This window comes from Crocuta crocuta, unplaced genomic scaffold (genome assembly GCF_008692635.1).
Source record: "Crocuta crocuta isolate KB4526 unplaced genomic scaffold, BGI_CrCroc_1.0 scaffold528, whole genome shotgun sequence".
NCBI lineage: Eukaryota > Metazoa > Chordata > Mammalia > Carnivora > Hyaenidae > Crocuta > Crocuta crocuta.
This window is the reverse complement of record NW_027530010.1, coordinates 2,020,742-2,035,518: the sequence shown is the minus strand read 5'-3', so window position 1 is coordinate 2,035,518 and position 14,777 is coordinate 2,020,742. Positions and strand designations below refer to the sequence as shown.

Here is a 14,777-nt window from a genome sequence, read left to right as displayed (position 1 = left end):
GGGGGGGGGGGGGGGGGGGGGGGGGGGGGGGGGGGTGGGCGGGGGGGGGGTGTCTCCCCTCCCTCGGGTCGGGGCGCCCAAGGCGGCGAGCGGAGCCGAGGCAGCCGCCAGAGCGCCTCCGGGCCCCCTCCTTCCGCGAGCCCTGGCGGCGGCGGCGACGGAGACATTCACCAAGTTTGTCAATGGGATTCAGGGGGCTTCAGGGTCACGGTGCTACTGATCCTATTAATCAGCCCCTCCCTCTCGCCACCAGACGGCCAACATCTTAATGCTGGGACCAGAGCGGGGGCCGGAGGGAGACTAGCGGGGATGGGAGGGGAGAGCAAAGTGGCTCTGTATCTGGACTCCTGACCTTCTTTCCTTTCCTGGCTCTGGTCCGCCCTCCAGACGTCGGCTCTTAGGAAGTGACCGAGTCTGAGGGTTGGGGGGGGGCAAGGGGGGGAAGGAGCCACGTTCCCACACAGGTGGAGACCAGAATTACGAAAAGAAAGCCAAAAGCATTCTGTAGGATTTAAATTAACTTAGTTCCCCCTCGTCCCTGCTTTTCCCCAGAGCTGGCAGGCGGGACAGGGGTCGGGGGGCTTGAAGGCCGTGGGCGTCGGGGCAGGAGCCCCCCTCCCCCGTCTCCAGCCCCATCTGAGGCTGGTCCTTAATTTCTTTTGTTTTTTTTTTTTTTTTTTTTTTAAGAAGGGAGAGAGGATGTAGAGAAGGCACAAGTCTCACTCGTGTCCCCGCCCACATGGGCGTTCTGGGAGACGGGCTGGGACCACCATGGGGCAGGGGGGGCCAGAGGAGGCCCCCAGACTCTTTTGGTCCCCCAGAGGCCAGGTTTCTGGGAGAAGCTGAGGCCATGGGTCACCAGACACACACGTTCCATACCCCCCAGGCTCAGACCTCGTCGCCGTGTTCCGCCCCCCCCCATCCTATGCATGTTTTGGGAGGGGTGCAGGGCAGGGTTCAGCAGGGAGAGGCACACGCAGGGACCCCACAACTCTGTCTGGTGAGGGTGGAAGGAGCCAGAGGCCGCCAGCTGTGTCTGCGTCCATTTTCTAGGGAGTCGGCACGGCATGCTGTGGAGGAGGGCCGGCCCCTCGTTGGCGGGAGGAGCNGGGTGCATGCCAAGCACTCTTGGAGGTCAGGCTTATTCCTACCTCCCAGCCCTCCTTTTTATGATTTCCTCTGCATTAAGGTAGATTAGCTTCCTGATCAAAAAAAGAAGGTGGGGTAGTTGTGGAATTGAGTTTGAGGCAGAAGGATTCACCACCTTACCCCCCGCCCCCCGCGCACACACACGCGCACACACTACACCCACACGCACACGCAAATACTTCCCTTAGTGTTTGAGGAGCTGGGTCGCCCGTGTCATTCCCCTAAATAAAAATTTAGCCTGAAAGCAAAATACTGGGCTGGGGAGACTGGGTTCCATTGCCCAACATTAAAATGAGAGCAAGCTGCTTTGTATTCTCACCTCCCGTGCCTGTGAGCCAGAGGGGAGAGGAGGCCACGGCCCCGCTCCTGCGGGTGGGAGGAGCCTGAGAGAGCTCGGGCCGTATCGTAAGGGCAGGGCACTTTACAGGTTGTAATGCCGTTGGATCTGGACGTACAAAACAGAGGCTTGCCCCCAGATCTTGCCTCCTGTCCTGAGCAGCGGGGGCTGTGAGGAGAGAGTGTCCCCGGGCGAGGGGCTCTGGCTGCCCAGGGCCCTGCCCTCCAGCGCATCTAGGCTTTTCTCTCCCAGCTGCCGCCCCGTGCTGCGTGGAGGGCTGGTGCGCCCCGGGCTGGACCCGGGAGGAGGGGGGGAGGGGGGAGGGGGCAGGGAGAGTGGGGCCAGGACGGGGAGAGCTAGAGCCACTCCAGCACCATAACCTGCGCATCCTCCTCCTTGACAGGCTGGGCATCCAGGAAGCAGCGGCCTCGGTCCCGTGTCATCCTGTCACCGTGGGCGGCCACCTTGGCTTTTAGGGTATTTATTTTCTTATTTGTTGCTTTCAGTGGTGGAGGGGGGGCTGGCCCTGTGTCGTCTCTGGGGAAGAGTTCTCCCACCTCTTCACGGCTCTCTGCCCTGTCCCGCGTCCGGCGTGCGGGCCCTGACTTTGCTTCCCTCTGATGGCAGTTAAGACCCGTGGAGCCATGGACGGTGGGAATGGAGCGAGGGACCAAGGGGCCCCCTGCGCCCAGTCCGCGAGGCAGGGGCGGGGGAGGGAGGAGAGCACTGGGGGTTCAGGGACTCTTCCCCTGGTCTCAGAGGCTCCGGAGGGCACACACAGGTGGCCGCGGGGGACCGGGGAGGTGCAGAGGCGTGTGTACCTGGGTGACAGAGGCGAGGAAGGAGAGCCGTGTGTGCTGTGGGGAGTGGGGATCCCGGCAGCAGCCGCGAGAGGGTCCGGCCGAGCGCCGGGAAGCATCCAGCTCCCGCTGGTGCTGGGAGTGCCAAGCGCCCTCCGGGTGTTTGTCTCAGTGCACAGGTTTCTGAGTGTGTGTGCATGTGCGTGTGTGCGTGTGTGTGCACGCGCACGCGTGTGTGTGTGTGCGCAGCCTCGGCGTCCTGACACGCCCGCGCTTTTGCCCCTCAAGGAGACCATTTGCTGATGGCGGACCCTCCTCCATCTCTGTCACCGGGTCCTCGGCTCCCCCGCGCCGCGGGGCTCCAGGCCCCACACAGCCTGTGGGTTTAAGGGACAACGGGGGGTGGGGGGGTCATTGCTCAGAGACAAATTCTCAGGCTGGCCTCTCACAGGAGAGAAAGGCTGTCTTGGGGGGAAGGGAAGGGCAGCAGCCGCAGGGACGAAATCTTCCAGATTCTGTCCCCCAGCCCTCGAGCCTCCTCTGCCCGCGTGGAGGGAGACAGATTTGTTTCCCCCGGAGCAGCGGCATTTCCAAAGCCGATTCTTGCTTTTCCGAGTCGCTGTCCCACAGACAATGCAAACATTCTGTGGCAAGAGAATGACGGTGACGGTGCTCATCATAATGATGCACTTAGAAGGCAGAAATAAATACCTGAACCCACCTCCTTCAACGGCCGCTTTCATCTGCGTCCTTAAAGCAAATTCATCTGATCACCGAAACAAAGACAAAACAGGCTGTTTATTTGATTACCTGACTCTGTCAAGAGAGTGGCTTAATGCCAGAATGGGTTCTGGACCCAAATTATAAAAATCTGTCCAAAACCTGCACCCAGAAGGGCCCAATTCAGGCCATGTTTTTCTCTTCTACGTGGGCTTTCCAGGCGCAGACAATGGGTGGGCATCGGGGCCGTGGCGATGGGGGTGGGGACGGGCACTGGCAAGGACACGGGCTCCAAGCTAACTGAGACACTTCCAGACTCAGATCAACACCAGGGACTGGGGGGGCTCTCCCTGCAGCACCCCGGAATCTCGCTGGAAGGGCCGCGGGTGGGGTGTGAGGCCGTGGCTCTGGAAAACACGGAGCGCGGTGGAGGTGCTCTGGGCTCTGGTGGAGGCCTTTCTGGGGAGGCTGAGGCTGGCAGGCCAAGCAAAGGGGGCCCTAAGGACCCCTTCTCGCCCTGGCAGCAGCCTCTCTCAGGCCTGCTGCGTCCGACCGAGATAGCGAGATAGCGGAACTGCTGAATAGTGACTAACACACACGCACACGCCACGGCCACTACACCTCTCCCCTGCCCTCGCACGTGGACCCCGCTCACTCGGGACGCACATTCTGGCAAAGCTCTCCCTCTGCACCTGTACCGGGTGAGTGAGAGCAAACCCAGACGTGCAGACGCACCCACAGGTCCACGCACGGGCGCCCAGCCTGTTTCAGGGGCGGTCAGATCCCTGAGAATGTGTGTGGTGCGGCTTCCGGCCTTGAGGGCGGTCTGTTTGCCCCCCTCCAAGTAGTTTCCTTTTGGAAGCTGGAGTCCGGGGGGCTGGGTGTGCAAACCGAGCCCAGCTAAGGCGCCGGTGGGGAATTCGGAGAATTCGGTACTTCTGTCTCGGCTTGCAGCTCCGTCCCCCTGGGAATGGGGCCTGAGGGGACCCCTGTCCCCTCCACCCCTGAGCGGGAGCCCCGGGACTTCGAGTCTGCCCAGACAACACCAAGCAGAAAATTGCTTCCTCAGGAATCTGGACAGAGAGGGTGACCCCAACTGAAACTAACCTCCATCTTTTGTGGGGGCTCCTTAAATGTGGACGCCTGTCTGGGAGGAGGCGCCTCTGTAGAACCTGGAACCACAGCAAGAGGCAGACTCATTATGTATCTTTTTGGGGGGAGATTTGGAAATGTACCCATTTCTTCCCAGACCTCACTTTTTCAGAAGGTCCAGCTGAGTCTGATTTTGGCCAATGGGGGCGGGGGTGGGGCGTCCCCATGGGTCAAAGAAACCTTTCTGTGTATAGTGGTGGCTGACCGAGAAGGAAGATTCACGACGATTCCCGCTCCCGCTCCCCGTGGTGCTGGCGTCTCCAGGGTGAGGGCCGGTGGGGTTAAGCCTGGGCCCACTGAGGGGAGGGAGCCCGGCTGGCTGGCACTTAGCGGGGTAGCCAGCTCTTTCCCACATGCGGGCCCAGCCTCCCAGGCACTGGGTGAGGGGTGTAGGGGGCCGATCGCCTGAGGGGCTTTTAAAGGATCTTGCAGGGAGGGTGGGGGGCCAGTGGGGAAATATCTGTAAGGGAGGTTGGTGTGTGTGTGGAGAAGCGTAGGCCCTGGGAGGGTGACTGGAATGTCTAGAGGGTATTGGGTATCTTATAAGGGGGTGTGAGGTCGTGTATCTAGAAATAGTTGGGGAGGTCTGTAGGCAGGAAGCTGGAAGGCTGCGGGGGGCCTGGTTTGGACCGTGCATTTAAGGAGTGTGTCTAGCAGCCTGCCGGTAGGTAGGTCTATCTGTGAGAGTGTTAGGGGACGGTCCCACTTTTCTGCAACTGAACTGGGACGACAGAGACCCTGGGGCCTGCCCCCCCAATGCTCCATTCTGAGTTCTAGGGGCACCTGGGAGGGTCAGGCAGAGAGAAAGTAGACAGTGGACATTTTGTCTCTTTTCTTCTCCCTCCCCCCGGCCCGCTGTTGGCTGCTGTGCTCCCAGGTCTGAGAGGGTAAAGAATTGATGCCGTGGAAGCTTCTAGAAAGCCTTTCCTTTAGGTAAGGGTCCTGAGACCCTCTGGAGGCTGGTAGAGCGGGGAGAAAAGCTGTGCCAAGCACAGCCCTGAGAATGCGGAGGCTGGGGAGATCAGGCTGTCTGCTGCAGCTCCAGACTGCCCCTCGGGTGGGGAGCCCCTCGGGTGGGGAAACTCAGGCCCCTGGCCTTTATCCTGTTTCTAATTGCTCCCCACCTCTCAGTCGTGTAGCGATTATTCAGACTTTCTCCAATCTTTGAGGGGTGCATAAAATGAAACCCATTGGCCATTGGCTTGCCTCTAACCAAGGTGAATAGTTATTCAGGCTGGGCTTTGTCCTCTGTGCAGAGCGGCGAGGCCCTGGAGCCGATAAAACAGTCTGGCCGGGCCTGCGGGGGAGACCCCAGGTCCCCGATGGCACCTCTGTTGGCATAGTGTTCAAGGATCGCGGGTGATAGGCACCGGCCCTTATTAAGGAGACACACAGGCTCTAGGTATCTATGTCGTAGGATTTTTTTTAGAAAAGGGCCGAGAGCAGGGTGGTTGGAGGGGTGGGGCGGGGAATTCGCAGAGCGCGCACCGCCACCCCGCCAGGGACCCAGGCTCTCTCCGAGAGCACCGCCGGGCTGGGAGAATCCGGATTATTCCCCCTGCTGGGCGGTGCGCGCTGCCCCGGGCTGGGTCGCTGCATTATCTGATTCTCTGGGCCAGATGAGGAGCGAGGTCAGGGAAGCCCGGAACTTCAAGCCCCAGCTCTCCACGCACCCCGAGCGGAGCCGAGGTGGGGGCGCAGGGCTCGCCGTTGGAGGCTCCCCAGGAGGGGGGAGGGAGAGGAGGCGGTGGCCAGGGCCTGCTCCGTGGCTGAATCAGGTGCGCCCAGGTTAACGCCGGCTGGGGACCCCCAGCCTCCAGCACTCGGAGCTTGGGTGCAGCGAGCAGGTTCAAGGGATATTCCCGTTTCTGCACAGCGGAGAGGAAGGCCCCGTCTCGCTCAGACCCCCGCATCTCCCAGCAGGAGTCCCTAGCTAACTTCCAGAACCTTTCCCTCTTCCCTCACTGTTTTGGGTTGAAAACCACCAAGAGACGTTCCCGCCCGTCCTAAGGGTTAGGATCCCAGTCTGGAAGGGATCAGAACACAGGCACAAAGAATATCCTGGGCAGAGGCGGCAGGTGGGGGTGGAATCTCCAGTTTTCTGGTTCTTTTTAATATTTCACCGATCTCCTTCCCCGTCTCTGCCCCCCGCGCCGCGACCCGGTGCAGTGTATCTAGGGCCCAAGTGGAGAGTGTAGGGCCCCGAAGAGAGTGAGGATGGGGATCACAACCACAAACGGCAGTGGGTGGGAGGCGGCAGGCGGGTCTGGGGTGGGCGAGGCCGCCGGAGGCTGGGAATCGGCACCCCGAGGTAGTAGCTCCCCCCACCCCGTTCTGGGGGGAGGGGCGCCCCACTTGCGCGCTCCANGGCGAGCCCGCGCGGCCGCCCCGGGGCCGGCCGAGCCCCGCACCCTCCTCTGGGCTGCCTGCCGGGACCTCCGTGACGACTCCCGTCCTCGAGATCGGAATCCCTGCCAAGCCCAGGGAACCTCCCGCCTCGGGCCCCCGGCCATTTTCACAGCCTTGGGGGCTTTGAGGACCTCTTTGTACAAAGCCGTTTCGCTGGGGGTCCGGTGGGGTCCAGTGGGGCCTGGGACTCCGCTCACCTGCCCCTCCTGGGTGGGGTCTGCCCTTTCCTCCTCTCCCCAAGGCGCTCTTGGGAGGCTTTGGGGCGCCCCCCCCCCTCCGCACCAGCCTGCCTGCCTCCCGGTTGCCGGGATTTCCTTCCCCTGCCGGGACGCTGCCTGGGTTTCCCCCACGATCCGCTGTTCGCCCCACGGTTCAGCGGGCATCCGGGTTCCAGCCCTTGGCGAGCTGGGGGTCCCCGCGCTCCCACGCAGAGGCTCGGGCTGTGGGGCGCGCCCTGCAGCCTCCAAAGGAGGGCGGCGGGGACCCCGTGGGCTGGCCGAGGCCTCCGCCGCGGCCCCTGCGGTCTTCCCTGGTGGCGCGGAAGCCCGCGAGCCCCTCTTCCTGCGGAACGACCCGCGGACTCCCGCTCTGGTTCTGACGGGGAGCGAGAAACCCGGCGTTCGAGGCTTCGGGGTCCGGGGGCGCCCCCCCCGGCCTCCACGCCCCCCGCGGCCGCGTCCTTCCCACGCCCTTTTCGGCGTCTGTGGTGTCTGTGTCCTGTACTCGGGATCCCTTTCCGTCGTGGGCTCCGTTTCTCTCTCCGCCCCCACCTGCACCCCTCTGCCCTCTCCCACCTCCACCGGCTGGCGTCCAGGGGGCGGCGGCGGCGGCGGCGGCGGCCGGGAGGCTGCCTGGAAGAGGCGGCGGCAGCAGCAGCCAGGAGGCGGGGTTGGTTGTTATCTTTGGTTATCTAGCTGTATGAGTGGTGTGGAGTCTTCATAAAGCTAGATAACCGAAAGTAAAAATAACCCCATGCACTGCGCAGACGGCCCCGGGAAAGCTGGCCGCACGGGCGGGCGGGGGAGGCCTGAACGAGGGGCTGGGGGCGCGAGGACCCCCGGGCCGCGCGGGCGAGAGGAGGAACCCGTGGCCCGCGGGCCTCAAGACCGCACCCCAGCCCCGGGCCGCACCGAGGCGCCGCCCCATCTCACGTTGCCAGGTGCTCTGGGGGGAAGGCAAGAAAGGGGCGGGGTGGTTGCTCAGGCCGGGCCTCGCCTGCGGGCTGCCAGTGGGTCCCTGCGGGGGGGGAAGCCGCTCCCAGACAGAGATCTGTGGAAATCTGGTCGCGGGGTTATTTGGGACAGTGCCTGGGGCTCGGCGCCCAGGCCTCTCCGGTCGCGCTGGCGATCCACAGCTCTTGCTGGGGTGGGAGGCTTTGGGGGAGCGCCCCGCCTCCTCCTCTCAAGGAGAAAAGGAAAGAGCAGGGTCTTCTTTGCTTAAATCGGTTCCTTGAAGCCACATGCGTGTACCCGGCTGGGCTGGGAGCCGAGAACCCCGAGGTGGACACCAGGGGAGCGAGAACGGGAGGTACGCGCGGCCTGCGTTCTGGGGCAGTGGAGGGCAGACGATTTCTCAGCTCCCTCGTTTCCTGGATTCTGTACTCTTTCCGACCCAGGACCTGAGTCTGGTGTCTTGAAAAGCTCCTCATGCCAGCATTGTCTTCGCTGACCAAATAAATGGGTTGAGTTGGGGTCTTTCCGGACACCCCAGCCTCCCACCCAATCCTCGCTCTCTCCAAGAGCAAATGACCTGGAGGAGCTCAAACACAAAGGAATTTGTAGCTTAGTATTTATGCTGCCCAGAGAAAGCAAAGAATTAGAGAGATTAATCAGGGCCTTTCCTAAAAGAATCCATTTCTCTGGCCTGACCTAAATATTTTAAGCAAAAGGGTTTCGGTGCAGTCGGGGAGAGAGCAGTCTAGAGTGACTTGGTAGAATAAAAGTGAACGATCTAGAAGTGGCCTGGCTGCACTTATTTCCTCTCCCCATTCCACCCCTCGCTACCTGGCCCCCCAGAACGCAGGGCGACTGGACAAAACGACCTTGTACTGAGTCCAGTTCCCCATGTAAATTTACAATTTCCTCCAGGAACTGATAGCTGGGAGAGTATGATTCAATTATATATTATGTGGGAGAAATCTTGGGGAATCCAAACTAAAACAGGCTTCAGAGAGCCTGGAGCAGTTTTCTTCCTTTCAGAGGTTTGGAGGAAGGAGAGATTCGCCGCCTCTGGCTTTTTCAGCTGCTTGGAATTTGGTGTTTGGGGAGGGAGGGGGGCAGTGGAGACAGAGAGCGGGTTCAGGCAGGGACTGAGAGTCCCGAACACCACACCACACCTCCAGTAACAGCCTCTGTCTACGAGCCTCTCTTTGATCCTCAGACACTGTAAAGTAGCTGTCGCTAACCCCATTTTACAGATGAGGAACCATAGACCCCAGTCCATTGCTAATGTCGCCCCTCCGTGGTTTCAAACCCAGGGGAAGGACTAGAAGGTAAAGTGAGGAAGAGAAAGACAGGTGCTTTTTTTCTTTTTAACTCTTCATGCAGCTGGTAGGAAACGCGTGTTTGGGATCTGCTGAGACTCATTCACATAAGACTTCGCACTTCTGTTCTAACCACAGTGGGTGTATATTGTAATCGTGGGGCCCCATTAGCACATCTGACCACAGGGTCCCTGAGGGAGGACAGAGGCCTGTGGAAGCTGGTGGGTGGAGGGCTCACGCCCTACAGGACAAGAACCTCCTCCAGGGAGAGGGGACGAAGGCCAGGAGGGGTGTGGGGGTGAGTGTGTGCTGCCCTACGTGCACACGTGGTGGTGTGCGTGGCCGTGTGGGCGGGGCTGCGGGAGAGCGGTGGGTGGCTGCGCTGGGGGCTGTGTTTCTCATGAGGGTGAGAAACCGGGTGAGCTGCTGGGAGGCTGGGTGTGTGTGATCCGCGGGGGCAGGAGGCTTGGCCGTCAGATCGGGGCAGCCCGGCTACACAGAGGTTTGAGTCCACCGGAGGAAGACACTCCGGGATCCGGGAGGCTTTGTGAAATGCAGACATCATGAGTCCTGCTCGCCGCCCCAGCCTCTATAGCGGACAGCACCTCCTCCAGCTGGGCCTCCAGGAGCACTGATGGAGCGGGGGTGCAGGGGGCTGGCTTGAAAGGGGCTCGCAAGGGCCTCACCAGTTCCCAGTTAGCAAATTTCTTTCTGGGTATCATCACACTTCTGTCTGTGTCCATGAGTTTTTAGTTTTATTCTTCAGATCTCGCAATGTCTACCCATTCCTACTGGGACCCAAGTTCTAGGCTGGTTTCTTTACCCATTTCCGTCCCCTGCCCTCATTCCAATGCCCTCCTATTGAATTCTGAGTCCCGGGGTTCAAAGGCAATCTTCTGCCAAATATCTGGTTCAAGTTTTACATTAGCACTAACACCCTCACGTGGGTCGATTTTTCCCCAGTTCGGGGCATGGAAAGGTCTCGCCAGGCATAAGCATTGTCACCATCAGCAAGCCTGGGGAGGGTCAGGAAAGAGCGTGTGTGACTGGATGGGGGTCTGTGCCTCTGTGTGTCCCTCACCAGCTGCGACAACTCTGAGCCTCAGTGGGATGTTCATATAATGGGGAGAAGAAGGTGTGTGCTCAGGATTGTTACGTGGAGCAAACAAGGGATTGTATGTAAAAGATCTTGTCATATGTTACGATACGCACGCGCAGAGAGTAATTCTCCAGGAACAGAAGGGTTAAAGGCCACGGTTTGGAGCGAGGATTTGAAAGCGTCTGGTTGATCTCAGAATGTAAACGGGGCACTTGGTATGTTCTTGCCTGAGGATTTCACATCACTTAAACTTGAGGAAGTTCCTCCTTTTCCAGCTTCGGAGTCGAGGAGGGGCTCCTGGGGACCTGGGGAGGCAGTGTCTGAAGCATGGCGGGAGGAGGAACAGCCTTCCAGAAGCCTGTTAAGAGGCTGGAGTCCACAAGGGCAGAAGGGCCATCCTGTTTTCTGTTCTTCACGGATCTTACCACCTACCGGTAGAGTACTTACAATCGGTAAACTGAGCTGTGGAGATAGAGAAATGTGGCATGACTAAATGATGACTCCAAGTATATTCCATTAAGCTTCCAGAGGGACTAAAAACACAGTTTATTACGTTTAAGGACTAGTTAGGTAGTGGGTAGAACTAACCAACCAAAGAGAGACCTGACTACCTGCCTATAGACTTTCCTCAGCACTGAGCAACTTGAAGAAGAGGTGTGTTTTCTCTCCTCTTTTCTCCCAGCCCCTGCTCTTCCCCCACCTGCCGAGTCAATTCCCAAGGCTAGAAACCCACCGAGGAAGCCTCAGCCCCTCTACGTTCTTCTGGGTCTGGAAGTCCTTCTTGTAGGCTGCAATTCCCAAGGTTTGGGAATTGGAATATTCTGATATTTATATTTCTTCACCACCTTCCCACCCCAGTGCTCTGGGGTCAGACTGGCCTTTCCACCTTCCTTCCTTCGATAGTGAGACCTCAGAGATCGTGGCGGGTTGTGGCGCTAGCTCATCCAGAGGCAGGGTGTGCCCGCTTCCCTACCGGATAAATGAATTTAGGTTAATGCTTTCAAATCGTTGGAGGGAAAGAGTAGACAAAACCATGGAAAACATTCTTGGAGCTTTGAGGAAGATGAGAAGCAGGGTTATGGAAGGTAGAGGTGCGCAGGTGCGTATTCAGACGGGAGAGAGATGGGAGAAAGAGGGGAACCCTTCGTTGCCACCCAGGCTCTCCCAAGGCTCAGAGTGACACCCCCCTCCTCCTGCCCTAATCCCCCCATTAAGGCTGCTCTGAGTTTGTTATGACAGCGGCTGAAGGCAGCTGAATTGCTGTTTGCTGTGTCTGCTAATTGGACTGAAGGGTTGGAATCTGGACACTGAAAGAGACCATTGTTGCTGTTTACCTTCTACAGCTGCCTCCCTGGGGACCTTCTGGGTGAAGGGGAGCAGCATGCCCTCAGGGTCATTGCACCCATGCCCTGCCTCCGCACGAGGGACTGGGGTGGGGAGACGGTTCATCTCATTGCCGCACCTCATTGGGATGGCTTGAGCTTCCACAACACGAAAGAGAGGCACCCAACACCTGAGTCGGTCTCCAATCCAGATCAGGCCCGGGGGCCACCAGGAGTTCCCAGGAGATGCTTTCCTTCCCTATGTATTCCCTTCCTCTTCAGGGGCCCTGGTCTCGCCTCTTCCTCCAGCTGATCAGGTTTAACCCCTGTACTCTTTCTTATGTGCTTTCTTCCAGGCCAGTGATTCTCAACTAGGTTATGCACTAAAACCACCTGGGGAGCATTTAAAAACAATATTGATGTTGGGGTCCAGCCCCAGGCCAATGAAATCAGAGTATCTGGGAATGAGGCCTAGACATTGGTATCATTTAAAAGTTCTCTCAGTGTTTTGAATGTGCAGCTAGGGTTAAGAAACACTGATGTAGGCTTACGTCTCCGCCCTGTGGGACAGACAGACACACACATGTGCACACATACACAGGCCCTTTCATGCCTTCCTTACCTTTCCTCTTGAGCTCTTGATGGTTATAATACTATTGAGCAGATTGTGTATCTTCACTTGTGCATCGTTCTCATCCTTATTTCTAAAGTCCTTGTAGGAACCTTAGAATTTAGGATGGAACGTGGAGGTCTGTACCCTGTGAACTACCTCAACCCGAGCTCTTCCCCAAGAGCAGGAACTATGGCTGTATCTCCCTGTGCATTTCCAAATAGGATCCAGATGGAGACTGAGTTAATCTATGACTCTAAGTCATTAGGGATGAAGGGGTGTGAGGTTCAGAGTTGCAGTGCCTCTTGGGCCCCTCCTCTCCCAAAGTAGCATTGGCAGTTTGGATGTCTTCCCAGAGGAGAAACTTTCCTCAGGGGCATCTGTCCCCTTGCTTACTGTTTCCCAATGTTTCTGCTTTTCTTCTCTTCCTTTTAGCTTCTCACCTGGGGCGGGTGGGTGCCTGTCACCCTCCCGCCCGCTTTCCGCCACTCCTGGGCCAGAGCCGCGTCCAGCACCACGGACAGCTCCGGGCGGTGAGTAGCCGGCTTGCAGCCCCCCTTTGGGAGGGGTCGGAGGGGTCTGCTCTCTGTCTCCAGATTTTGTGATCTGTGGGGACTGCTTGCAGGCAGCCGTGGAGTCGCAGGAAGAGGAAAAGGCTGAGGGCAGTTGGCATTCCATCTTCAGGGAATCTTTGGGTTTGTCCTCTTTGGGGCGTCTGAACTGAACGGTGTGGGGGGTGGGGTGCAGCTGCAGCCGCCGCAAGGATGAGAGTTCGATCTCGGGAGGGACGTGCCCTAAGCTCACGTAAGGTCAGGCAGAGCTGGAAGGAGCCTTCGCCCTAGATCCCTCATTTTACAGACCCCAAGAGAGTGGAAGAGTTCTGCCCAAGGTCACTCGGCCGGGTGCCGGAAATGCCAAGAGGCAGCCCCCTGAAGTCCTGTGTGGCCCTGCCCGCTGTGTCTGATGTGTCCTGTAGGAACTCCCCTGCCTGACTCAGGTGGAGCTGGCCTAATGCCAGTACGGCGGGCTCACAGGTTGTCCTTGCACGGAAAGGGACAGAACGCGTGTCTGGGCACGTGCGTGTCCACGCAAGCCAGGAAGAGGCAGGAGCAACTGCTGTCTGTCGGAGGTTTGCAGGGAGGCCTCAGAAAGCAGCACAGGGAAGGCATGCCTCGCAGGAGCTGGCAGGCCCGCGGGAGAGAAGGGGGCAGCCATCTGCCAGGGCGCAGAGGCCAGCGGATGGCCACAAGGAGTCTCCAGAGGCCAGCAAGAGTCACGCAACCTGGACCGGGGCCTGGGAAAGGCCCTTCTGTGTGCCCAGGCCTGCTCCCCCAACACCGGGAGCCCAGAAACAAAGGGGCCATTCTCTCTAGGATGTGATGCCGCCATCTCCGGCTGGCAGTGCCAGGTGGTGGGGGCATCAGGGGGTGTCAATCTATTATCCCCCCCTTAACTCTTAGGTCCTCTGGGGCTGGATGTTGGGGAGGTGGGTGTTCCATGCTATGTTGTCATGGCAACCACCCCAACCCCCACCTTCCAAAGCACAAAGAGAGACAGCTTTCACCCCCCACCCCCAGGAAGAACCTGGGTCTGGTTGGGAATCTTCCCTTGGGAATCCTCCTTTCTGAATCACAAGCCTTGGCATGCATGAGCATCAACCTCTTTTCAGCACTGGAGCCGCACAGGCAGGGAGGCTGGTGCACCAGAGGCTCTGGGAAGGTTGTGTGAGGGAGCAGGAGTCCCTTGTACTTAACCCTCTCTGCCCTCGAGCTCTCCTGCCCGTCACCTACAGCCGAGGCCATCCTCAGCCTTCTCACCTGAAGTGGCCGGGCCTTGACCTTCAGCTCTTTCCCAGAGGCGAGGGACACCCTGGTACCGCCGGCCAGCCTCCAGGCTGTGGGAACGGGAGGAGAGGAGGGGGTCATTCCTGCCACCCTCCATCTGCACCCTCCGCCATTACTCATTAGGCATTCTGCCCCCTCCTTCCGCTCGTTAAGCCTGATTTGCATACATTTGCATAATACAACTCATTTGCATTCCAGGAGGCTCATGGTAGGAGCCAGGAAAAAAGGGGAGGGGGTTGGAGGAGAGAGAAAAGGGGAGAGATTTTGTTTTCATCAAAGTGTGCGTGGGGGGGTGGTGGCAGGAAGAGAACAGAAATAAAAACTCACACTACTTTCTTTCTTCCCTTCTGCCGTCCCTCCCTGAGCCGGACTCAGATGCCAAAGAGAGATGCCAAGGGGCCGGCTCTTCTGTCCTTTTTTGTCTTGCTTCCTCCGGCCTTGGCTCCCCAGCCTGGCCCCCCACCTTGTTGGGCTCGGGCTTCAGAAAGACAGAGGCAGGGGTACAGGCAATGCTGTGGGAACGGAAGCGAGGGAGAGCGAAGCCGCCATGTTAGGCAGCTGGTGCCCCTAAGATGGCGGCCCCTGACAGGTGGATGGTCATGGCGGGGGCTGAGGCCCCCGGAGCCCAGGGAGGACTTGCTGGCTGGCCGGGAACATGGCTGAGCCTCCCTGCTGGAGGGACTGAGGAAGGGAGGGAGGGAAGGCGGGAGGGAAGAGGCATGGCAGCCCCAGAGGAGAGAGAGCCTGGCGTAGGGGCAGAGCTGGAGGGGCCTCCCGTCCACTCACAGACCCTGTGAGCAGCCGGTGGTCAGAGGACTTGATGGAGGAGCTGATGGACTGGGGGTGAGGGACA

At 59.2% G+C, this 14,777-nt stretch overlaps 1 protein-coding gene across 5 annotated transcripts in view; it reads left to right on the top strand.

Moving 5' to 3' along the window:
• LOC144231660 (uncharacterized) overlaps nt 1-14,777 on the top strand; it is a 21,170-nt gene that overhangs the window by 236 nt on the left and 6,157 nt on the right. The window contains exons 1-4 of one of the 5 annotated variants that reach the window (XM_077764190.1): nt 1,625-1,766; nt 1,890-1,963; nt 10,424-10,582; nt 12,516-12,613. In XM_077764190.1, the coding sequence (XP_077620316.1) occupies nt 10,476-10,582; nt 12,516-12,613 (205 nt within the window). In that variant the 5' untranslated portion in view covers nt 1,625-1,766; nt 1,890-1,963; nt 10,424-10,475. Of the gene's footprint in view, nt 1-1,624; nt 1,767-1,889; nt 1,964-4,404; nt 4,424-8,023; nt 8,095-10,423; nt 10,583-12,515; nt 12,614-14,653; nt 14,768-14,777 lie in introns of those variants that run through there. The other 4 variants (XM_077764189.1, XR_013335135.1, XM_077764191.1 and 1 more) reach the window with 4 other exon arrangements.